Source organism: Nematolebias whitei, chromosome 17, assembly GCF_014905685.2.
Source record: "Nematolebias whitei isolate Nwh7 chromosome 17, NemWhi1, whole genome shotgun sequence".
NCBI classification, from domain to species: domain Eukaryota; kingdom Metazoa; phylum Chordata; class Actinopteri; order Cyprinodontiformes; family Rivulidae; genus Nematolebias; species Nematolebias whitei.
The window spans coordinates 38388567-38415045 of NC_056514.1; the positions used below are offsets into that span (position 1 = coordinate 38388567).

General features: G+C 41.5%; 1 protein-coding gene across 1 annotated transcript in view; it reads right to left on the minus strand.

The window, feature by feature from the left end:
• myo1d (myosin 1D) overlaps nucleotides 1-26479 on the minus strand; it is a 130565-nt gene that overhangs the window by 96147 nt on the left and 7939 nt on the right. The window contains exons 2-6 of the mRNA XM_037691633.1: nucleotides 5646-5854; nucleotides 5066-5159; nucleotides 2352-2517; nucleotides 2089-2142; nucleotides 1507-1602 (exon numbers count right to left, since the gene is read on the minus strand). Coding sequence (XP_037547561.1) covers nucleotides 1507-1602; nucleotides 2089-2142; nucleotides 2352-2517; nucleotides 5066-5159; nucleotides 5646-5854 — 619 coding nt within the window. The remainder of the gene's footprint in view (nucleotides 1-1506; nucleotides 1603-2088; nucleotides 2143-2351; nucleotides 2518-5065; nucleotides 5160-5645; nucleotides 5855-26479) is intronic.

Here is a 26479-nt window from a genome sequence, read left to right on the forward strand (position 1 = left end):
GATCTACACCTGCTGATCTACACCTGCTGATCTACACCTGCTGATCTACACCTGTTGATCTACACCTGCTGATCTACAACAATTGCAGCTCAACATCTCTAAGTAGGCTATTACTGAGCAAGAGACATCATGAAGACAAAGGAGCTCCGTACACAGTCAGACACAAAGTTTTGCAGAAGAACAGATAAACCCTGAACATCCCACAGAGTTCCTTTAATCTGTTCTTAGGAAATGAAAAGATGATGTCACTACAGCAAACTTTCCACAAGGGCTGGAAGGACTGGTAGGCCCACTAAAAGCTGCAAAGAGCTGGGCTTCATGGAAGAGTGGAAGAAAAACAGACTTTTATTAAAAGAAAAAGAAAAAGCTGGACTGTTAAGACTTTCTTCCGCCAACAAGTAGAAGAAGGTGCTGTGGTCAGGTTAGACCAGACCTGGGCAACATATGGCCCGAGGGCCAAAAGTGGGACCTTGGACAATCTCCATCCAGTCCCCAATATTCTTAACTGAAAAGAAGACGGCTTTTGAATAAATTTATGAAAACCTACATTGTATCAATGAAATGTAAGGAAGTAAGCTTCTTAAATAAATTCATAAAAATGTTTGGATTAAAATAGGCTAAAACTTTTTAAAGTTGTTGTGTTTCCAGAACTGGACTGAACCTTAAAGAGTCCAAAAAACAAACTTTTATTCCCGTATATTTGAGCTAACAAACATATTGTCAAAAGAGCCAGTTTAGAGTACGTCTTATGAGTATTAAAGATATTTTGATAACTCTGCTTCAACAAGAAAAAGCCTAAAAAAAGTTTGTCAGATTTGTCTTTAATTAATATTTTCTAAATTTCTACGCAACCCTTCGATTGCTTTAAATATCTTGGTTTGGTCCTATGGAGAAAATAAAAGTAGGCCATCAAATATAACCCATCTCATCATACTGAGAAGATCATCTCTACAGTGAAGCACGGTGGTGGCAGCACCATGCTGTGGGGATGTTTTTCTTAATCTGCAGGAACTGATAAACTGATCAGAGTTAAAGGAAAGAAAAGAAACAAGAACTTAGCGTCTTCAGAGATCTGAGCCTGGGACAGAGGTCCACCTTCCAGCAGCAACACTCCAGTGAGAACCAGTTGCATCCTGGAGTCTAAAGACCAGACCTCAGTCCAACTGAGAATCTGGTTTGATTTAAAGATTGTTGGACTCCAGCAGCACCAGTCCAACCTGAAGGAGGTGCAGTAGCTTAAACACGAACGGACAAACTCTCCAGTGGTTGGATGGACCAGGTCTGTGGAGATGGACCTGAAGAGACTTGATGCTGTAACTGCTGTAGCTCTACCAAAGACACCAGTTTTTAGATATGTTCTTAAAAAAAACATTTACAACCATTTTCTTATTGAACTTCATTATCTGAAGGATTTCTTTTATAATTACTCCTTATAAATTAATGAAAAATCCATTAAAATGCAAGGTTGTAAAGAATACCACGAGAGATGAATGCGAAGCTTTATACCTTAGTCTGTCCTCCAACTTTGATGAAGTTGAAGGCCGTTGGTTCTTTTTGGATGTGAAGAGAACGTAAGAGGGAATCCGGAGCTCCTCTGAGCAGCTGACGGTGAAAAACACAGGACATCTTTATTAAAGCACATCACTTCTGTCGGGTGATCATTTCCTGAAATGTTCCGGTTTAACAGTCTGAAGATGACGCACGTTTAAAAAAAAATCATCATGATCCCAAATTTTTAAAGCACCTGTGGGAATAACCTGAAAAACTGTCCCACCCAGAACAAGCTGGAACCTCGTGTTACACGGGATCCAAAGAGTTTATGACTCGTAACGCGGCGGCTCGTCATCGAGGTGGAGTCCACAGAAATCAGAGTTTACCTGCATCATTTTCATCTGCGATGAACTGCAGCTGATGATCGCAGAATGTGTGTAAACGCACTGAAAATCATTTAAGCCATTGCTACATGTTTAAAGTTGTGCGTAAACATGCACGTGTCCGTGGCAACGCCACGCGTCTAAAACACCTTTTCCAAACAAGAAGCAAGGTGGTAGGCAAATCGCACAGGTGCGCAGATGTGCGTGGACTCACCTGGTAGAATGAATGAAAGCTCCGCTCGCCTTCCTGCTGGAAAATGACCCTGGACTGTTTGGAAAACGAGGAAAGAAGGAACAAAGGATCGTTTTAGTTTCCTGCTCAGAACGGTGACCTTAAAAGGATCACGGATCAAATGCGTGTCATGTTTCTCAGGATTCCTGGAACAAGTCGCATAAAACAAAACAATTATACAAAATGACATGTCAAACGATAAATAACAAGGGTGGTGTTTGTAGTAGTTTTATTGTCCACCTCACCTTCTCCAGCAGGTAGTTGTTGATGTGGCCCCCGATGGGGTCCCCCTTGAAGTCGAAGTTGATGTCCATGTACTTGCCGAAGCGGCTGGAGTTGTCGTTGCGGTTGGTTTTGGCGTTTCCGAAGGCTTCCAGGACGCAGTTGGATTTTAGCAGCGTGTTTTTCACTCTGTGGAGCAACAGAAAGACGGAAATAATAAATTAAATAAATCAGAGCTCCACCAAGTTAGCAAATAACTCGACTCGTTGCTTTACGCTGCCGAGACCAAGATTTAATCGAACGTGCACACATGAAGAACTACAAGACCTTCTTTTTACAGTCTCCAGAATCTGATGTTTTGTTTCAAGTATCTGTAACATACTGCATCTGAGTTCACGCGTTTAATAGTATAAAATGATGTTACTTTTTCTTATTTTGCTTATTTTACAGTAGTCCCTCTTTATCACAGAGGATCCGTACCCTGAAGACCCGCGCTAAGTGAAAAACCACGACGTAGTAAGTAGTAGTCTATTTTAGTATATATATATAAATATATTCTCCCCACACTCTTGCAATATTCTAAACAATGTTTCTAAACGCTCTAAGAGAGCACAGCATGTCATGATTGCAGCTCCCTGCCTCCTCTGCTCTTTGTCACCTGCAAGCGCTCTTGGCCACGCCCACTTCTCCGCTCTGCTCGGAGAACAGCTGATCAGCTGCAGCAGGAAGTTTATCCTGCCACGTGGGCTGCGCAGATGTGCAGCAGGTGCTAAATAATTTAAAATAATTTCTTTTAAATAAAAATCCCATGCCGATCGTGCGGCTCGTCCATCCATCAGCCAAGTGTGTCATGTCCAATTTTATTTTGAAAAACCGTGATAGAGCGAGTCCACGATACACGAACCGTGAAGTAGAGAGTGACCACTGTAGAAACGAGATCCAAGTTAAACTTCTTGGCTGGACAATGACCAAACTTAATATTAGATTATTTTCACTTAAATCGAAGAATCTTCACCAAAACTTTGAATATTAAAGTATTTTAGATCAGTAAAAATATATAAAAAGGGAAATATTGTTGGTGATCGTCTTACATGTGGCTGCCTACCTCAGTTTTAACTTATTTATTACTATAATTAATTTTTAACATGAGCGTGGACGTGAACTATTCAGAGTCGATATAAAAAGCCACAAATAGAATATTTATTGTTATTAACGTCATGGCGCGCACACAACAGACAAGAGACAAATGAACACACGGCTGATACGAACGGCTCCTTCCGCATTAAAAGTCAACGTTCTTCTGAGAAATGAACGAGAAAATGACATTAACAAGAGCCACGTCGTGTACGTTTCCACCCGGAGGAGGACAAAAAGAATAAAAACAGCTGATAGTGGCTGCCACAGCGAACAGAACGTCCCCGAACGAGCACAAGTTTCCACCTGAATCAGAAACGGCGACTCGGTCCACGTTCACTGGTTGAAATCAGGGATTTGCACTTTGGAGCCGAGCTACAGAACGAGCATCACAGATATTCTCTCAGTCCAACGTGACGAAAAACACAAAAAGAGTCTTTAAAACAGTGAATAAAAGAACATGGCTCCAACATGTGACGTATGGAAACACATTGATGTCACAGAACGTAATCAGACTTTTTTATTTTTGAGTTTTTGGTTAATTTCCAAAATCTGATTTGGATGAAAACGGTTTAGTGAAGAGCAAAATCCTTTGCATCAACCCTTAATAAAAACTTTACATAATCTGCTGTTTTACTAATAAAACGTGAACAAAATATTGCTCGGGTTTATAAATTATTGTGTTAACAGGTTTTACAAGCGTATTGAATTTTCTCAAGTTTTTAAAATGATCGTTTTTCATTTCAGACAAAACAGAAGTTAAACAAAAGTGAGCCTTTTAAATGATCATGTTTTAAAAATCCAGCGTGTTCTGTGCATTTTCCTGCAACATGGATACTAAAAGTACATCGAGACCTACGCATTTATACAATCTCACTCTCCAGTTCAAATCCTTGCAGTCTTTACTGGGATCAACTGATCCTCATCTCACCCACAATAATTCTACTTTTCATAAAGTTCATCTCCTGTTTTTTGCTTTTTATCCATCGGGGTTAATTGCACCGCAGAATATAATAAAGCAGAGCCATTCAACTGGTGGCCCGGGGGCCAAATCAGGCCGTTGGGTGATCTGTGTTCAGCGCACCAATGGGTTCATTTTTAAATAAAACTAGACTTTAAACCGTAAAACAAACTTACTTAATGACAATAAGTGATGGGTGTCCGGCCCCTGAGCTCTTTGCTTTCATTAAGTGTGGCCCCCTGAGCTATTTAGATGAACAACTCTGTAAAAAAAAGTGTTCTGTAATATTATTATTAGACATTTATTCATACAGGTTAGTTCCCATTGAGCCCCTTTAACAAGAGCGACCTGTAATAAGATGCAATAACCTGTTGCTCTAGATTAAAACACACAGCTGCTCAGTTACATGAGACGATGACACTTTCCTGAGCTGTAACTACATCCCATAATCATCTAAGAGTGTTAGATTACAAGTGATGGCAGCACTTTAAAAAGGATTATTTAAGCCCTGACGGCAGGATTATTATTACAAAGTGTAAATAAAAGTATTTAAACCCAGTCTTTGAGGAAATTCGTGGTTTATTCGAGTCCAGCAGGACAATAAAAATGTCCTCCCTCTTTGTGTGAGTGGCAGCAGCTCACCTTTCAACCTCAGCCCTCTGATTGGGGTTGGTAATAGCAGCGATGTATTGCATTATGTACTTGCTGGCCTCGGTCTTTCCTGCACCACTTTCCCCTGCAATGAAACAGAAAGACAACCATAAAATTTACTGCACCGATAGTCCTGGTGTGGTTCGTGTGCCTCGCAAGCGAAGCTGCCAGACCACAAGCGGTTACGTTGAAACGTTTCAAGTTTTCTGGCCAATGACTCGTTTACGATTGTGGCTTTTCAAAAGTCGGACGCCAGCGCCCCCCAGACCCAAACTGCTGCTTTTACTGAATCAAAGCAACGGTTTCTTGGTTTTAATCTGTGCAGGACAAAATACTCAAAGCGTCACTCTTGCAGGACGTGACATGATTTCAGGATTTAGAGGGTCTCGGTTCCTGTTCTGACCACCGGGTGGTGCTTCAGTCTGCTTTTAGTCTTCACGCTGCCACACAGCCCATGAGCAAATAACATTTATTTTGGAAAACTTGAAAGAAAATCTAAAGGTAAAGGAGAGGGAACATCTTCTCGTTCTTTGACCGTTATCTTTTCTGCTCGGGGGGCTTCCCATGTTACCTGAGATGACGATACAGGTGTCTTTGTTCCTCCTCTTCATGGCTTTGTAAGCAGCGTCTGCGATGGCGAAGAGGTGGGGCGGACTCTCGTACAGCTCGCGGCCCTTGTACCGCTCGATGGTGTCGCGGCCGTAGATGTTCATGGCACGGTAAGGGTTAACGGACACCACCACCTCTCCGATGTACGAGTAGATCCTCCCCTTCTCAAACCTAAAACACACACAGGTGATTTACTGGCAAGGTGCTACACACAAAAGGAACAGCTCCAGGGTTTATGGTTTTTTATACCATTAGCACAAACGCACAATCCTTTGAAACATTTTTACATCTGTGAGAAACAACATATTAAATATTTTAACTTATCAGGAAAAAAAAGAAATAAATCTTAAGGCGTAAAACCTTGACATGTTCAAAAGACAATAAATTGCTTTAAATAGTCATAAAGAAATATATAATTTAACCTTTAATCTTTGTGATTCTGGTCTTTTTTTTATTTGTTTTGTGCAAAAACACAATGTTTTGAATTAAAAATCCCCTGAAAACATAATACGGATGAAAAATAGTAAAATTTAAGTCAAGCTGTACAATTTGTTACCACTTAAAATAGGCGTTAAGGTTGACTCCACTAATTCCACTTTAGAATCTGGGAAATTAAGCGAGTTTGTGTTAGCTAAGGTTAATTAGCCGTGGCAGCCATCTTGAATCAGGTTGACTTTAAAAGGACAGTTGTAAACGCACAGACAGTAATTACTTTCTGAGATTTCCATTTTAATCCAGCCAGTGTGTCATGATTTGCCTTTTACTGCTCTGGCAGCAGGCAATAAAAAACTAGAGCAATCTACACAAGCAGTCACAGAAGTTATCCAGACTAAATAATCCGGGACAGCATTTCATTAAAAACTGAATAAATCAAAGTAAAGAGTCGTTATATATTACCAGTAACGGGTTCAGATTTTCCTGCAGCAGTCTGATACCGCCTCAGCAACACTAAAGATAACCGCGTTAAACTGCGGCCGTCTTTCAAACCACACAGAAAAATAAACCGTTAATCTCACCGGCAGGATTAAATGTTCATTTACAATCGAGAAAACCTGCAGCTCAATAAAGCAATAATTCAAGATGGGCGGTTTTGAATATTTGAAGAATCGTTAAAATGGACAAATCTGAAGCCTGTCGGAGATTTTCTTTAACGCTCACCAACAAACCCCTCTTGAAAAACTCCAGGAAGCGTCCATTTCTTCCTTTTGTAGTTTATTTTGAAAGGATTATAAAGCGTAAACTATGGTCAGGGTGAGCTCATCTTTACTGTCAAACTGTTGCTCACTGGACCGACGGAGGAATGTAAAGATCAGCAGTACATAAAGATCAGCAGCACGTCTCCACACCTGAAGCCTCTCGGTCATTCCAGGGTTTCAGCTGCAGGACTTGAGGCGAGTGAACTTTTTGAAGTCCCAACTGTCCTAGACCATAATCTGAGTTCAGCGCTTTCTAAAATGCTTCCTGTGCTGTCAAACAGTTGGACACCTCCTGCGCTAAATTAAATATATTAATTAACCACGGAGGAAAGAACAAAACAAATCCATGTGACGTCTTCTGCTCAGGGCGCTGGAGGTGGGGGAACATTAGACGGGACAGGAAGTTGTGGTCGTCGAATACTGGAAGAAAAATCAAACCTGCAAATGCCACTCCTGCCAATAATACAGGAACTAAAACACATGTTCATACGAGTGTAGATATCTTTTCAAATGCACCAAATAAAATACTGCCACTAAATAATCTGAGCTCGTGTCATAACGGGGTGGCGTGCGTAGATTTTGAGGAAAAGGATGAATTTAATAACATTTGGAATAAAGCTGCAACATAAACTGTGGAAGAAGTGAAGCGCAGTGAACGCTCTCCGGATGTTCTGCTCGTTAACAGGTGCTGATTGTTTTTGTGTTTCCACATGACACAACTCGACGCACCTGAGCGAACCCGTATCCCGAGCAACCGGCACCAACACCAAAAAACTTCGGGGAGTTGTGCTCCTGCTGCAGTTTAGAAGATTTACTTGAACCAATGCTTTTTTTTATTGACATTTATAAATATATTTAACACAATTAACATTGTAGAGGATCAGTTTTAATGTTTTTTTTAACAAGAAAATAAAACAAAAACAACAAATTAATTAAAGGGAGTGAAAGTGGTTTTAGTTACGGTCAATACATCATTCAGAAATTACTAGATCTAGTAGGTTTATTCTACGCTGGAAGTAATGGATGCTTTATATAAAATATAAAAATCTTTTTCTTTTACAGTCCGGTCACATTTAAGTAATTTAACACTTCACTGAGCTCATTAAATCAACTCCTCCACCCAGTTCTTTCCACTGCATCTGCAGCATCCTGTTGAGATCATATATATTTATATATTTATACATTTCCAGATTCAGTCTGTGCCTCTAACTTCTCTCAGTGACGAGCTTTTTATTTCTGATTCTCTGCATGAGGCCTTCAGACCCACTTCCTTCCTCTGCGAGCCCCGCCGTCATCCCCAGAAAAAGAACAGCATCTTTCTTCTGAAGTTTTTTATTTTTAATCCAACACACTCTTTTATTAGGTGTGTAAAGTTTGTGAGGTTGAAGTTTTGAAGAGCTGCCAGATAAAAACAACTCCACATTCACGACTGTCTGAAGACGTGCCAGGACGGGAGGAACTTGTTCCCTGAATAAAACGCTGAGTCGAGGTTAAAAAGATGCAGATCTTTGATAATGAAGTTGAACGTTACGACCGAGACCGTTGACAGATTGTCCATCGCAGAGCCTTTTAATCTTTTAATGAGCTTTTGGTCGTAGAAACAAAATAATAATTAAAAAAAAACAAGTGAGAAACAGAACAGAAACTTGTAATATACTTGGACTGGCTTGGGTTAGCTCATCCGTGCGTGGTCGGATCAGTAAATAAACTTGTGCACAAACTAGCACCACGTCATGAGTCCATGTGTCCTGGACCAGGTGGGACCACGCGAGGATGTTGGACGTAGAAGCAACAACCTTTAGTCCACACTATGTAAACGTCTGACAAAAGTTCAGTTAGCCGTGACTTAAATTCGTTTTCAAGGCAACGTTGGATTTAATCAAAGCTGTGATTCATTCAACCTTTATTTATAGATTAATCTCCAGACTCATTTACAAGAGAGCCCTGGTGACAACAGGGGACGATCGTTAAAGAAATCATACAAACTGAGGACAAGTGAAAGAAAATTGTATTAAAAAATTAAACAGGTTGTAAAGATACTTTTTAAGCCATCAGTTGTTAACATAAGAGACATTTCAGCATTTTTTTATTAGTTTTTTTCCATTTGTGTATCATGTTTGATAAAAATAACCATCAAACATCATTTACTGCCAAACGTTTGGTGCATAGTTTGTAATAAATGAGTGAAATGGGCAGAGTAGGGTTTTGTTGCCAATAATTATGAATGCGTTCACCTCGGATGTTCAAATAGTTCTCGGAGGTAGAGACTCCGGTGGAATTAGAGGCGTCGGGTTGAAGGAGAAAAGGTGAAGTTCTTTCTTCTTCTCTTGAAAAGAAACGGCAACTAAAAGCTCCGAGGACGAGAGTCGACAGAAGAGGCTATTTTGGGGATGCAACCGAGCGGCCGAGAGCGTTAAGGAAAACGCTGGAGCTATGCGATCATTTAATAGTTTAGAAAAGAGGCGCACCGATTGCAGTTTTCTGGCCGATCACCGATTTCTAAAAAGTCTGACCTGCCGATGCAGATTTAGTTTTATAAGCGACACCGTCAGGTGTTCTAAGGTCACAATGCACCTTCAATTTTCAATCTTAATGAAAAACATACCCTTGAACAATATCCTAGAAACGACACAACTTTGTTTTAACTGGCCATCAGGTAGTGCTCTGAAATATAAATGAAGTTTAGACAATTGTTGTTAAAACAACAACAAAAAAAAATCGGTTTCTCGTTCAAGTATCGACCGATTTCCCAAAATTAAGGAAATTTGGGCCGATTTATCGGCGCACCCCTAATCTAAAAATTCTATTTGAAGCGTAAAATTTTAAATAAAACTTTTTTAATTCCATATTTTGACAGCTATTTGACGTCGTTACCAAATTCTGCAAACCTCAGCAGGTTTGACGTTTACTACTACACTAACATCCACAGATCTATTAGAGCCAGAAGCTGCTGGAGTCCCCCGATCAAAATACTTTAAGATAGTGAGAAATAAGGATTAAATATGTATTCTGTGTATATTTACAGCTGTATCCTGATACGTTAACAGAAACGTGACGTGGTGACGCAGCAACACGACGGCTCTTCCTTCCAGTGGCAGCAGAAAAAGAGCGATTGTGTCGTTTATCTCCTCGGTCAGGAGGCTGCTGTGTGCCTGCTCCATTGTGTCGGTGTCAATCGGAGGTCTTTGTCCGAGGACGGCCCGCCGTCTCCCCCCGGCATGGACCGGGACAGCGAGCTGCCCACTTGCACATACGACAGTTCGTGGTGGACTGCTTGACATGATGGGAGGAGCTTAAAACTGTACGCACAGACAGGAAGTGACACGCCACAGTGAAAATGTACAGTTTGGAATCTAAATGTATGATTTTTACATCCAAAAACACTTGATTTTCTGAAAACTTTTGGAACATTTATAACATCCAGCTACATTTACTATCATTTAACAGAAAATGTTTGTATTATTGTTAGCTTTTTATTAAATCTCAGCTTCTTCTTTTGTTTGTTATGAAGCGCTCGCTCCATGTTGTGCTCAATGTTCAGATACTGCTGCCAGGCCGTGATAAAAGGTTTTTAAAAGTTTCATCTCCTGTGCATAAAAACATAATTTATTATTGATTACAATATCTGAACTGAGATTTTTTTTTTACACAACACAACAAAATGTTTATTTTCACTAAACTCTATCACTTCGGCCATAAATAAAGTATATAAATTTAAAATGGAGCATATCTAGTTCCAGAATTGCGCCGCTCGGTGTGGCTCCATGTTGAAGCAGCTCTGTTACTCTCATTTGGATTTATTGCTTTTAAAAACTTTCATTCCTCTTTTTTCTGGATGTAAATCACTTTTTTCCAAATGATTATTTCATCTGATATCGGCTGCTGTGCAGCTGGAAGGATTTTTACTGAAACCGCGTTACTTTTGGGCATGTGTTATGATGCGTAACCATGGCAACAAGGTGTTTTTTGTTTGTTTTTGTTTGTTTTTAACAACCAGGAGCAGCTGATTGACATCTCAAAAGCTCAAATATCTCAACTACAGTCCCAAATCCCAAATGAGTTGAAAAGGAGGTGCCATGGATGAACTCCCGTCAACCCGGTGGCGGTGCTCGAGTACCTGATCGCCAACATCCAGGAGCTAGTGGGAAACTTGGCTCGTGACAACAGGAGGACCTGGATCATCCCCCGGTGTCTGTCCGTGGTGACGAGGAGCTCGGCAGTCTGCTGGGAGGAGTGACCACCTGGCATTCAGGCAGTCCTGCTGCCCAGGAGGACCGAGAGGCCCGCCGGATCCGACAGCAAGCTGGATCCGGGTGGACGGATCAGTATCTGTGGCCAGATTCTTCAGATTCGCTGCAGGACCTCCTTCCTGCCCACAGCTATCAGCAACTCTTGAATGAAACCAGGATGATGAGCTACGACAACATTTAATCTCCCTCTGGGATTAATAAAATATTTTGAATTGAACTGAATTTAATCTATTTACTGGGATTCTACATAAAGCATATCATTTGTGGAAAAAGATGGTAAAATATATTTGGGAAGTTACATTAAATTTGTAATTTTTTTAAAAATCCCATAAATGATGTCTAACAGGCGTTCCGACAAACCCAAACAGATATGAATACTTCAACAAGTGAGCTCACGAAGACCTGGGTGGAATCAACTCAAAAGGGAAGAACAGTGGATAAAATAAAGACTAAATTCAGGCAAAGGTGTATTTTTTCTGCTGGAAGAATCATCGTGGTTCACATTCTCTCACCTAAAAGTAAAATATGACACGTTCTGCAGGACAAACAAAGCAACCGTCCCACAACGAGACACGCGATCAGAAAAATCCATGAGCGACATCAATTCCTCTGAGTTTATATACGTGAATAATGTTTGTCCTCAAATGTAACGGAGATGGAGATCCATCTGCTCCACTTTCATTTAGGAGGATTTAAACGACACGAGACGGAGATTAAAGAACTTTGACTCCCAGAACCGGCATTTATTTATTTAAATAAGCTGCTGTCACAGCTGAGAGACGGTTACTTTAATATTCAGTGACTCCAACGTTTCCACAGAAGCTCAAAGATGTTTGACTGAACTTCAGTCCAAAAAGCAGGACTAATGTTCCTTTCATCTGTCTGTGTCCAGCTGAGGGAAAGTAGCTTTAAACTGCAGTCGAGTGATTTCCTCTCCCGTCAGGAAACAAGAGGATCAAACAGACCACAGAGAAAGCTTTTATTTATTTTATTTTTTTTTCATAAAACCGTACAAACTGGATCCAGTATGAGCTGACGGACGGATTCAAACAGTTCAAAACGTTTGTTCCTCAAACAGAACGAACAAGAATCTATTGTGATGCCCGCAACATGATTAAAATATTCTGAGGCAACAAATGACCGGATGAGCGGCGTTTCGTCTAAAAAACAAAACTTTAAGATCAAGTCATGAAAATGAATTATTGATCTCAGAGTCAACTGATTTGGTTCGCTGACACTGACCACCTCCTGCAGCTTCTTATCCATTTATTGATCTGATTATTCCCGTAAACCAGAGCACTTCTGTTCTGTGGAAACTGGGAGGAGTTTGTCCACTGTTAGCATGTAGCATTTAGCTTTACGTTTTGAAAATGGCAACCAGCTTTAACCTCTAGGGGTGTACTTAAACACTTCTATTCTTCTGCGGTTTTGCTGCATAAAAACACGATGTTGCGTTCCACTATGGTTGAAAACAGTCCCTGCTGAGAAAAAATAGAGTACCGTATTTTTCAGCCTATAAGTCGCAGGGTTTTTCATAATTTACATGCCCTGCGACTTATACGCTGAAGTGACGTATTTATGAATTTTTTTCCATATTTATAAACCAGTTTTTGGCTGAGATATGACCGTTTTCATTCATTTTGACTGAAAATATTGAACACTACCATTTTCAGCCACTAGATGGCACTCCAGTAGTATGGCATGCTGTTGTCATGTAATAGGTAAACGTGGCTACTAATGACACAATCGGCTTGCCATACAAGCCACCTTCGTCCAGCACACCCGGAGCAACTGTCAAATCAGCTTCATTTTGCTGCACCGCCCCGAAGAAATGAAGCTGATTTAAATTGCATTTATAAGTAAAAGTTCAACTGAGACACATCTTTGCTATAAAGTCGAGCAAACAAATAATTGTTTTTAAGTGTTGATCTTGTTAAATTCCTGTTAAAGTCCTCTCGTGCACGCTCCCACAGCCGCCATTTGGCAGCCAATCAATTTTTGGCACAACACCGACCCACATTTCTGGGTTATCAGCTGTGACGCATAATAGATGCTACTTATATGGCAACGCAACGTATTTATGAATTTTTCTACTTTATTATTAGATATATATGGACTGATGCGACTTTTAGGGCGGTGCGACATGTACGGTGAAAAATACGGTAATTTCTAGGGATGCACAATATTATCGGCATGTATCAGTCAATATTAGCAATAAAGTTAAATATCGGTCATTCCATCAAAATAACTCACCTATACAAGGCTTCTGTTTTAAGTTAATTTGTAATTTAAGAAACTGTCACAGTATATCCATTAATGCACTACTTATGCGCTTTTGTCGCTTGTGAACAGGTTTGAGTTTAGATTTGTGAAAATGTACAAACTTGCACTGTTCGAGTGTTGTCATTGTGTTAGAGAGTAAATGTCATGAATAAATTTGACATTAAACATCATCCAAGTTGACGTGTTACATTATTTTCAGCCCCCTTTCTGGCATCTGCATTTGGTAGCAGCCTAAACTGACAAAGACCGTGTAGAATAATGTATTTTAATTAAATAGCAGAGAAAGCTGTGTAGTCTCGGTCAGTAGGTCTAGGAAAAAACATCTGTACTGGTATCGGTTATCGGCCAAATAAGTTTTAACATGTTGCCATATCGGCCAAAACTCCCAATAATCCCAAGTAATTTCAGTCATTTCTGAGAGTCTAAACGTAAAGCTCTGACCTGAGGTGTCGTGACATGTTTGTTTACAGAACAACACTTGTTACCAACAGTTTAACATTTCACACCAATAAATTCATGTTTGTAAAGCTGAGGGACGGAGCAGCAGTGCATTTAAATGTCTTCTTACATGATCTCAGGTCATTTTCATCACTAACTGATAGATGAACGAACCTAAATCCAACTGGTTGTTGCAGCCTGACCTAAAGTTTTGTTCATTTTTTAACAGTTGTGCAGGTGCTGGAGCTCTTAACTGGAAATCCTCCTCCAAAGGAGTGAAAACTGAAAGGAGCAAAGTTGGTGGAGCAGCACAGTCAGTAAACAGAACGTTAATAAAAGACGCCCTTTCAGCATCGACTGAGAGCAAACAATTACAAACAGTGAATACGTAAGAAACAACAAAATCCTTTTCATTTAAAGTGGAAAGAATTTAAATCTGGAGGTCAGAGAAGAACAGCCAGCACAGACTGGTTGTGATCTCCAGTCCCTGAAGCTGCACAGCATTAAAAACACAAAATCCTACTTTGTCCTGCGTCTGCAAACTAAAACTGAAACGACAAAAACTAAACACTAACAAGATCCAGCATTTCTGGGTCGGAGACGATTCAAAATAAACTGGGTAAAAACGGTGTGTAGTTTATTGTATCATCATGTCTTTGTTTGTTTTAGGGAAAGCATTCATTATGCTTGCCTCCAGTTCTGACCCATCCCTGCTGGAAACATCTGGATGATTAACATGTAAAAAGTAAATGAATGAAATAAAACGCAGCTGCTAAACTAGATATAATCTAGTGAATCAGGAAGTTATTATTAACTTGGAACATAATGGGTGCGGCAGCTGGAGCCTAAACAAGTCACAGTGGTTTCCCTCTGGTATACTGTGAATATTTTGTTTATTCGATAAAAACGCAGCAGGTACAACGTTTTATCACCAGAATTTTACATTTTGAACAGAAAAATGGAAAGTCAGAGAATTCAGATAACGTGCACAGAAACTGTTAAAAAGACCTCAAAGATTTAACCACAAAAAAGATTTAAAAAAAAACAATACGTGCGGTGTTTTAATCTATCCAGGGAACTGTCTGCCCTAAAAATAGCGACACCCAGATACTGCCGACACAAGCTGGAGGACAGAAAGTAAACGCACACGTCACCCTCCCCTCAGAATTACAGGGGAACGCTGAACACAACCACCGTCTCCAGTCTTGTTTGGGTGGGTCCATTTTATGGTCAACTCGGTGAGGAGCACAAGAGAAGCTGAACATTTTCTCACCAACACGTCTCCATCTCCTCGAATGTGACTGGAATAATGTCGTGGAACAAAAAACACTTTCAGAACGAGGATGGATCTAATATTAATAATAACCCAAGTGTGCTAATCCGTTTGTATAAACTCAAACAAAAGCTTGATTCGGTCTTTTGGTGAACTGGATTACGTTCTCAGAACAATTGTTTTAATCTGGTTTTATTAGGATCCTGTGGCGGTTATTGGTTTCAAGAAGTAGCTTTTAATTTTAAAAAAATCAGTCAACTCATCTATTTTCTGCTGCTCATCTGTGGTTGGGTCACCCAGACAACTGGTCCAGGAGGAAACTCCAGATCTCCCTCTCCAGATCCTCCTGGGGGATCCCAAGGCATTCCCAGATCAGGGACGATGTAGAATCCCTCCGGCAAATTCTGGGTCTCCCCTCAGTGTGACTTGCCCAGAAAACCACCAGAGGAAAGTGCCCAGGAGGCATCCTAATCAGATGCCAGCAGCAACTTAACTGACTCATTGAATACAAAGGAGTGGTGACCTCTACTCAGAGTTCCCCACCCCTGACTGAGCTCCTCACCTTTTCTTTAAGGCTGAGCCTGACCACTCCACAGCAGAAGCTCATTTCAGATGCTTGTAGGGATCGAGATCTTGTTCTTATGTCTTACAATCATACATGAGGTTTGGAACATATATGATCCTGTAAATGGAGAGCTTTGCCTTTGGGCTCAGCTTTTTCTTCTCCCTGAATGACTGGAGTAACACGCCCTTCACACTCGCCTGTGAGCACACTGAGGGTCACGGCCAGAAGATGCCAATAGAGTCACAAAATTCTTAACGAGCATAGAACGACTTGGAGGTTTCCAAATCAGACACTCTTCTCTGTGACCATTTTGAGATCTTGTCCATGAACACTACAAACATGATGGAGACAAGAGACAGCCATGGTGGATCCAACCCATGCCAGTAACGAGTGCTGAGAATGTGGCCACAGCTCAAGGACTGGATAGCCCTTCAAAGTGACTCGGGTCGTTTTCACGCCCGATAGTCCGATAGACTCTGTTCGATTGAGGACCAAAATTAAGAACATTTGTTTACATTTTCAGCTGGTGTGGTTTGCATTCACACAGCACTGAGTCAGTCCAGCCAACCTGTCCCCCCCCCCCCCCTCGCCTGTGGTGGCGCTGCACCAAGAACTACTGAAGGAGACGACACAAAAACCTCTGAAGAAGACACTGAGCACAACTTACTTCTGGAAATAAAAACTAAACTGGAGTGGCATCAAATTTGAGTGGTTTAAGGATTTCTGTTTTGTCATTTTTCAATAATGGACTCCGCATGAATGGAAGATGAGGCAGAAGACCATGGAGAATGTTGTTTTTACACATAAGGCAGCTGACAAGGCTCCGTATGAGGTATGAGAAATGCACGTTTGTTTGCCCTGTGCTGTAGTCCACTTCCTGCGTTTGGAGCGGTCATCGGTTTGCTTGCATTCACACTACATTCGAACAGCACTAGAATTCACTTCAACCGGACTGAGACCTAGGTATTCAGGCGGACCAGAGTTCACTTTTTGGTCCGCATCAGAGTTTGATTGCGCATTCACAACTCCCCATACGAACCGGACTTTCTAGGCAAACGGACTAGAGTTTGATTAAAGCAGACTAAACAGGGCTGGTGTGAATGCACCCTCAGATACCCTCATACGCCTGCAGAAACTTCCAAGGAATCCCTCAGATAACTGCTTCAAGTCTTCATCAGATCCATTTAACGTCTAGACCTGATAGTCAAACTCCCATGACCCTCAACTCTGCAAGAGTGAGAATCTGGTCCACTGTCTTACAACCAGGATGACAGTCATACTCCTTGTCCTCCTAAAACCAAGGATTGACAATTAGGGTGCATTCACACCAGCCCCGTTGTCCCGAACTCTAGCCCATTTGCCTAGGAAGTCCGGTTCGTTTGGGGAGGCGTAAACACGCTATCAAACTCTGTCACGGAACCAAAAAGGCGAACTCTGGCCCGGTCTAAAACCTAGGTCTCGGTCCGGTAGAAGAAAACTCTAGCACGGTTCGAGTGCAGTGTGAATGCAAGCAGACCGGGCACCGCTCCGCAAGCAGGAAGTGGACTACAATGCAGGGCAAGGTCAGCTGCCTTGTGTGAAAAACAACATTCTCCATGGTCTTCTGCCTCATCTTCCGCTCATGCCGAGTCCATAGTTGAAAAATGACAAAAACGAACTCATAAAAAACTGGTAAAATTTGACGCCACTCCATTTTTGTTTTTATTTCCAGAAGAAGAAGTGTCTTCTTCAGAGGTTTTTGTGTCGTTTCTTTCACTAGTTCTTGGTGCAGCGCCCCCACAGGCGAGCGGGGGAACAGGTTGGTTCGAACAGGTTGGCTCGACTGCACAGTGCAGTGCGAATGCAAACGCACCAGCTGAAACGTAAACAAAATATTATGAATATTGGTCCCCAACCGAACCGAGTCTACCAGACTATCAGGTGTGAAAACAACCTTAGAGCCTCCTTTCAAACACCCTGGAGGAAACGTTCCCCGTTGCCACTGTTGGATAAAAATATCCTCTATTCATCTTACTTACTCAAAGAAGCCACACTTGAGGACACGAGAAGATTTTTAACCGGTTTTACTTGCAAGGGCAGACTTTCCCCACAGGTTACACAGACATATAAAAGGTCTACGTGCATGGAGCCCAGTCACAAGAATCTGCACCGGGCAGCGTGCGAGAATTGTTTTTATACACTTATCAGCTCTCGGCTCAGAGGCAGATGACCTCGGCCACACAGCACATATGCAGGATCAAATCAGCTCCTCGTTCAGCCCTCTCTAAGAACTCTGCTAACTCAAACACGTGGTTCATGGGCAGTTAACATTCTCAGCCATAGCTGTTAAAAAACATCCATAAACCTTCTAAATTCCCTGACAGCCACTTCCTTATGTTTATAGGCTTAACTGAATTTTTGTTTAACTTTCAAAATGTCTTCCTTTAGATGCTGTGGTTGTCATTTTGTAGTTTAAAAAGGTCGTCTTCCACTAAGCTGAGAAATGTAAGAAGAAGAAGACGTGTTCAAGACTGGACGTAACGCTGATCGATCAGTTCAAGGAGACCGTAAACTCATTTTGCTTTGTGGTGCTTTTGTTTACTTATAAACATGATTAATTGTTTTAATCTTGTGGAGCCAGGTAGTCTTACATTTAGCTCTTCTGAAAATAACCGGACATCTTTTGCTTTTGGAATCAACCTGTAAAACGCAGAACGGGTATGTGATGAAGATCTATGATCTAGATTTTAAGAAGTGTATTTCTAAACTGTGTCCTATAAAAGGTAGAATCTGTGGCACACAATAGCGTGCGCTCAGTTTGCACGTGTTATCCTTTTGTGCGAGATCGCCGTGTTTAGGGTCACTGTAGGAATTATGAAGAGCAGGGAGATAATCTGAGACTGTTCCACTTTTATCACGTCGCTGCTCGTGTTTAGAGTAACAGCAGAGTTATTCCAAGCTTATCTGAACAGCTGTAAAGAGAAAATCCAGACTGAAACATTATAAAGCAACAGATGGTTTGTTTCCATTCATTCAGTCTGCAAACGCTATTTTAAAAACTGACTGAATCAACAGAGTTTAGACTTACATTTTTAACTATTTTGTTCCTCAAACTTTGGCTTTTTTAAGTAAATATGCAAACATTTTCTGGTTTCACCATTTCTTATGCATTGATTTTTACTGATAATGTATATTAATAGTGTGATGAAGGTCTAAAACTCAGTTTTCACAACAAATGGAATTCCATTTTTTGTGCTTCATACAAGAGAAATTTGTACCCAGGGGTATAACTACAAACTTAAAAGGTGTTTTTTATGTAATCATCTTTCTTTGACTCCCTTAACCAGAATGGGGTCATATTTGGAGTAATCAGAGTAAAATGTGTTGTGTATTCGGATAAACACAAACTGTTCATATCCTGTTGGACACGTCATCCATCTGATGACGCGTTGTCTAAATTACAACAAAAAAACTGGAAGTGATGGATTTTAGTAGTACCTCAGCTTCTGCCTCTACGTACTGGTTCCCTCATCTAGAACATCAAAGCAGCCATCACAAGGGGTCAAACGCTGTTGGTATATTTTTATAATTGTTTTAAAATATACAAAGGGACAAGTCATTAGGCCAGTGACAGTCGTGGTTGTGAGTCTTGTTGTGGATCAGAACCTGAAAAGTTTGGAAACCACTGCTCTACACCATGTCTGACTGTTACAAACAAGTATTACCTCAAAACTATTTGTTAAGACAAAAACACTAATTTTCAAACTAGGCCTGTAATCTTTAGGACAGAAAACCATCCTGTTTTTCAGAGACAGACAATTACCCAATGCCTGCAGGTATGAATGTTGTAGAAGAAGAAAAAACACGAAAAGGAAATATTACAGACAAAACGAGTTCGTACATGATCAGTGTTTATGCTAAATGTCTGCCCTATGAATCAGATAAACAAGTGCAAAACAGTTTGATGAAAATACAAAAAAGCTAAAGAGAAGTTATGGGCGTGTAATCCTCACTTCAACAGTTCCTGAGGACAGCGACTGACCGCAGTGCGTAATAAAAGCCGAGGTGCTGAAATCTATCGAGGAAGACGCAGTTTCATTTTGGAAACCCACCAGAGCGTTGCTGTTCGCTCATCTCAAGTGCGACAGAGGCTTCTCCACGGTCTGCAGACATCTGGACTCTGCATCAGGGGATTTTGTGCTGCTTTCTTTGTTAAGCCCGCTTAGTGCTCAACAGCAGAACTCAAGTCGTCTGTAGGAGTCGGAACCCATCAACACATCCACCCTCCCACAGACCCACATCGCTCTCCTACCTGCATTAAGGGAGTTGGGTTTTCTGCTACCTGAGGTTTTTCCAGCAACAAGAACTGTAAATGTGTTTAATCTGGTTTAAACGCTCAACCCAGCCCATGTTTTCAGTCTCCAGTGTGCTTGTTATTCAGACACAACTAAAACTAAACTTACTGTGATTAGTGGCTGTCGGTTTACCTTGAAGCAGAGATGAAGGTCAGCGCACATTCCTGAACTTTGGAACTAAAAAGAATGCAAATGGCTCGCCTCTTTCAACGTTTAAAGTTCAACAAAAATCTGTTGGTGCTAAAAATATGTGATGGGCATGACTCTCAGCTACTACCACAACAAGTTAGATATTTTTTTGGTGTTTGCTGAGGGCAGTATCTCCCTGGGTTGTGACTCTTGGAGTCTAGTTGGTGACTCAAAACTGGACTCGTGAGAAAATAGACATTTGCTGTAGTTTGAGTGTTTGTGACCAGTGTGTTGTGAATCCAGTTTTTAAAGCACTGATCATTTTCATGTGCACGGCTCGTATTCTTGGTCGTGCACATTATTTCGGTGCCCACATTCTGCCTGCTTTGTACCAACCTTGGCATCTACCCCCACGCTCAACACTTACTCAACTGAAATACACTTTGGAAGTGAAGAGAAGCAGATTCAGACCAGTTTTTTAATAATTTTAATTTAACGATGTGGAGTTTAGACCTGGACATGTCAAATGAGACACAAGACATTCTGTCTTATGCTCTCAACAACCTAGCTCCATCTTATATTACAGATCTTATCGTTACAAATTTTCTTAACAGAGCACGTTGCTGTCAGACTGCAGGTTTACTTGTGGTTCCTAGAGTTTCCAAAAGCAGAATGGGAGGAAGATCTTTCAGTTCTCAGGCTCCTCTTCTGGAACCAAGTTCCAGTTTCTGTCCGTGAAGCCGACACATTGTCTACTTGTAAAATTAGGCTGAAGTTTTTCCTTTTCGATAAATCCTATAGTTAGGGTTGGCTTGGGTTTCTTGAGCTATCCCTTAGTTATAGTTAAAGCTCCCACAGACTCAGGAGGACCTCAGTTTGCAGAAGTCCGCGTGTACCGGATTAGACTTGAAGCGGACGCCCGCAGGGCATGTCCATGCAAAGCTCAATTTTTACGACCGCGTACTCGTTGTCGAACAATAAACTGCCCGGCAACAGACCGTTTTGTATGAGACACCAATGTATTCGATTCCCCTTCATCATCCCTGGTCTGGTTTAATGGCCTTTTCTTTAGTTTTTTTGCCAAGAGGCAGTGATCGCTTCCTCGTCCGTTGACGTCATGACTGAAATGATGAGAAATGAAGGAATTTGTCACAAGTGAATTAAACTCAGGTCCAGCGTGGCTGCGGGAGGGTCTGGAGATTTCCTGTTGGGCTGGTCTGATGTGTGGGCTGCAGGACCAGCGCTCTCCGTTTATTTTTTTAAGAACTTTTTATTAACAACATATAAACAGAACACCGCTGCCACTTGCTGCCAGCTCTCTTTTTTTATTTATTTTTTGGTGACCCATCCATCGATCCAGTAGGTGTGTCAGCAAATGACCAATCAGTGAACTGAATTTGTCCAGAAGGTAAAAACGCCCTTTGCCTGCGGAGCTGGGCGGCAGCCGCTCAGGGTGGATGCTCGAGTATGAAGTCTCAACCGTCTGCGGACAGTGCGCACAGTTTCTGCGTGGACTGAGGACCGCCCAAGTCTGTGGGAGCCTTTAGACTGCTGGAGGACAAACTGACCACATGTCCTCTCTCTGCTGCCGTCTTTACCTGCTCTACTCTTCCTGTTTGTATTTATCATTTCTATCTTGTGTTATTTTGTCTTTCCTCCTATAGAAAGTTCACCTGGACCTGTCGTTCTGTGTCCGTTTCTCCTTCCTGTCCTCTCAAACCAGCCGGTTGGAGCAGATGGCCGCTCGTCTTGCGACTGGTTCTGCTGGAGGTTTCTTCTTGTTACAAAAGAGTTTTTCCTTTCCACTGTCGCCTTTGTGCTTGCTCAGGATGGGAGACGGTGATGAAGTGAAGATTCAACACAATCTGCTGCTTCTTTAGATGGAGAACTTTTACTAATTGTTTTTTAATGTATGTGAATGTTTCTGTTCAGTGTCCTGAGACAACTTCTGTTGTGACTTGGTGCCATTTAAATAAACTGAATGAATTCTAGAGACTCCAAGTCGCCAGGACTTGCAGTCTAGTGAGATACTACGTTTCCGTCAATCAAATGCAGCTGACATTTTAAATGGTGTTCATTCCAAAGCTAACCTGTTAAATGAATGTACATCTATATCACTTTAATAATGTCCATGAAATATTTAGCCAAGATGGACATATTTATCCTAAACAGGACATTGTGTTGACTTCCATGACATTCTGAAGCCTCGCTCTGACTCTGTCTGATTTATGAGGGCCCATCATCCCACAGGATGTTTTGGTTCTGCTGGAAACGGGAGTTGTGTAAAAACTGCTGCAGATCAGGTGGTTGACCTTTCTCTTCCAGGTCCACCATCGCTGTCCACCACACCCTCTACAGCACGAACCACAACATTCAATTCTTTAAAAGAAAAACTGAATAATTTAACTGCTGATGGATTTGCAGAGTGTTTTTGCGTAAAACGCCCGTCCCTCATGCATCATATTGTGAGAACAGACACTGAAGCTGTAAAGTGACGTGCTGAAAGTGAAGACGCTGTCCCACCCTGACCCGGGATCAGGACACAGCAGGTCCAACAGGTGGACTAAAGAACAATGCAGCACTGAAGGAAAACAGGGACTGACCTCAGCAGCCTGGAGTCACTACAGGTGCACAAACAAATGACACAATGCTTTAAAAGCACCAGCACACCTCACTGTGATGTGAGTCACACAAACCATTAGATTCCTAAACATGGCGGTAAAAAATGACTGTGCTTCGGTTAGTCAGGCGCTGTTAGATCATGCACGTCCTCCGTGTGTGTGTGTTTGGGCTTCAGGGCGTTTTTGTCGAGGTGTAATGTTGCAGACAGAGGATGCGGTCGCTTGTTAAATCATGAGCCAGACGATGTACATGCGACGCCCGACAACTTTAAACTCGGCGTGAAACGGCTTCATTCTGCGGATCGCAGCATCAATGAAGGCGGTTTCATTTGGAATAATATTTAATAAAAGTTTTAAAACTTTACAGCAAACGTTTGCATTTCTTATGGCCTGAACCTCAGTCCTGTAAAAAGATCATTTCCCAGCCCTTCTTTAATAAACGTCAAGATGGATAAAAATATGTTGGGAGCTCGATTTGGCTGTTCATAGGTTTCTGCTGTGAGTTCAATATTTTTATGATTCTACCTTTTATGTCTCAAGACTTTTGCTTTAAATCAATATTTTATATGATCTCTCCTGAAAACTTTGATTGTTGAAAGTTATTGTTCTCAGCCAAGTTTTAAAAGTCTTATTTTCCAAACGAAGACCATAAAGTTTGTCCATTTTTACAGTAATATGAAACGAGAGAATATCTACAAATATCTACTAAAACACTTACACTAAAGTAAATGTATTTCATAAATCAGCTTTAACAGATTTGTAAATGTTTTGCTAAACTGTTACAAAAGATGATCATATTCGTTTCTTCAGTGAAGTCACAAACGTGCACAATCAAACAGGACCAAAGTTAAAGTGGTCATGTCACAACTCTATTCACTGCATTCAAAATTAATAAAACCAATCTTTAAGAAAAACACGTCGTATTAGGAACCAACATTGTGTTTATGATTTAAGAAGGGATTCTTTTTCCATCTTTTCTTAAAAAGACTAAACTAATTTAGATGCTTCCACATGAAAAACTGCCAGAAATTAATATTTAATTAAAAAAAAAAAACACTGAACAGAGTCAGTTTATTTATGCAACACAGAAGAGCCTCTTATTGAACTCAATAAATATAATTCAGTGCTAAAAACAAAAAAAATCCTTCCAGCCCTTCTAGATCGTCCAACAATCATCGCATGTTGTTCTTTCTTTGCTAACTGAACACTTAACCCCGAGGCATGAACGACGCCTACCACTGAAATAAAAAATAAGTTTATAAAAACCTTCACACAAAAAACTAAATGAATAAATTTATGAAGGTCTGACTCTACATATTGTATATCCCACCACAAAAAGAAACTGGGGTTTAGGAGATAACTAAGGCAGCAGCCAGCGAAAGGTTGAAAAACCCTAGAAACTGGTCCTGAAAGGCCGTACTGAAGACCTGATCCTGCCAACTCAGTCCACAAATGAGACGGCTGGGAGCTGGGGAACTATTTTAGAGAAAACAGAGCTGCGCTGGAACAGCCTCCTGTTTATGCAGAGACGGTAATGTGTTTCAGATTACAGCAGCTCGTAAGGACATTCTTGTGGTGAGGCTGGACTTTTCACTGCTGGATGGCAGCGGAGCGGGTCTACGAGGCAGTTCTCACTCCGGTGAGTCCGTCAGGAGGCTCTTCTTCAGACACAAGGACTTGGTCTGTGATAAAAACGTGCAGTTTTCCTGTTGTATTATTATAATTCCCAGACGTTCTTTACGGTCTAAAAACTTCTGCTTACTTGGGGATGTTTTTAGTTTTTAGTCATCCTTCTGCTACCTTGACCTTAGACAGCTCTTTAGTACGTACACCAGTACAGTAGTCCCTCGATACTTCGCGGTTCGACATTCGCAGACTCCCTGTTCTGTGAGTTTTCATGTAAGATAGTACACGATGCACGAGTGGCTGATTGATGGAAAGCGACCAACCAGAGCGTTGTGCTTAGGCCTGTCACGACAAAAAAAGTTTACTGGGCGATTAATTGTCTCTGAAATTATTGTGATAAACGATAATATTGTTTGAAATTTGACAATAATTAGTCATTATTGTCAAATTTAAGAAGAAATCACGGTAAGTTGTTTTATGTGTAGTACCTTTATTTGATCACTGGGTGGCAGTATAAGACTGTTTGAACCGAAGGATGGATAGTGAGGGAGCGAGCAGTGTCTCTCTAAGAAAAATAGGAGGGAGACCCTTTGACGTGACATGGGCTGTCTCCCTTCGGTTCTCAAAATGGCGGATGCTCGGTGTGGTTTGAGCTCTTTAGCATAGCATTTTTCACACAAAGCTTTAAAATTAAAAAAATAAATAAATCAGTAAACAAGTTCTCAGCTTCTTACTTTTTACACGAAGGCACGGGTTTCAACCGTGAATTTTGAAACTTCGACACGACGGAGGTGTTTTCCCGAGATCGGCCTGTTAGCTTAGCTCGTAGCTTAGCTGCTTTTAACGGTCCAAAAGCGCAATTTTGGACCGTTAAAACAGATTTTAAAGAGACAAGAGAAAGAGAGGGGTCAGTGAAGAGCACCGGAGTTGAGCTTTTCGTCATCCAGTGTCTTCAGTAGAAAGAGAGACAGTGTTTCCCCTACCATTATACAAGCGGGGCGCCCCGTCAACAGAACCGAGTGCCCCGTCTACTGAACCCCACGCCCCACCCCCAACCACCTGTCGGCACTGACGTAACGCCAAACTAACGGCTCGTAATGCAGGTGCACTAGCTAAAAAGCTAAAGGCAGCCTCTTTTGTCATGTTGAACCCTCACGCTGAACGCACCCCCGCCACTTGAAAACTGTCGGTACAAACAGCGCACGGCTCAGATGTGCATCTGTCTCTCCCCTGCCAAAAACTCAACAACCTGTCGGTTCAGGCTGAGATGCGTCCCCCACCCCCGTCTAAAACTTTTGGTTTAAACAGCGCGCTGCGCAGCTTAGGACGGGTCTCCGTCCCCCCCCTCCACCCCCCCAGAACAAAAATCACGGACGAGATGAGCGCCCCGCCATGGCAAGTTATCTAGGGGAAACACAGAGATACGAAGAAAAGATAAATCCGATAAATGAAAGTGAGGTTGATAATTTTCATTTATCATGCAATTAATTGATTTATTGTTTATCGTGACAGGCCTAATTGTGTTGAGTGACAGACTGGCCATGGGGAGCACCGTGACATTCCCAGTGGCCTGGCCTGCTCAGTGATCGCCGAGGGGCTGAACCAAAGTCTCGGTTCAAGTCGCGCTTGTTTATTTTAAATAAACAATCCATGTCGCTCACTCAGGTGCCTTAGTGAATCTCCCTGAGCAGTAGCGATGTGGAAAGACAGATCCCAATCCCGCCCCCTCTTTTCTCTTTCTGAGGTTCTCTGTCACAGAGGAGCATCTGCTCTGATTCCTGAGTGAGCAGCATGGATTGTTTATTTAAAAGAAGAAAACGCGACACAAACCGAGCCTTTGGTCCAGCCCCTCGACACTGACTGAGCGGGCCAGGCCACCGGGAAATGTCCTGGTGCTCCAGATGGTCAGTCCACCACTGATCAGTCTGTCTGCTCTCTTTTGCTGTGCTCTTTTAGAGCATTTAGAGTTTAGAACATTGTTAAGAACATTGCAAGAGTGTGGGAAGAGATTATAAAGCCATATCCTTGTTTATTTCTATCTATCTATCTATCTATCTATCTATCTATCTATCTATCTATCT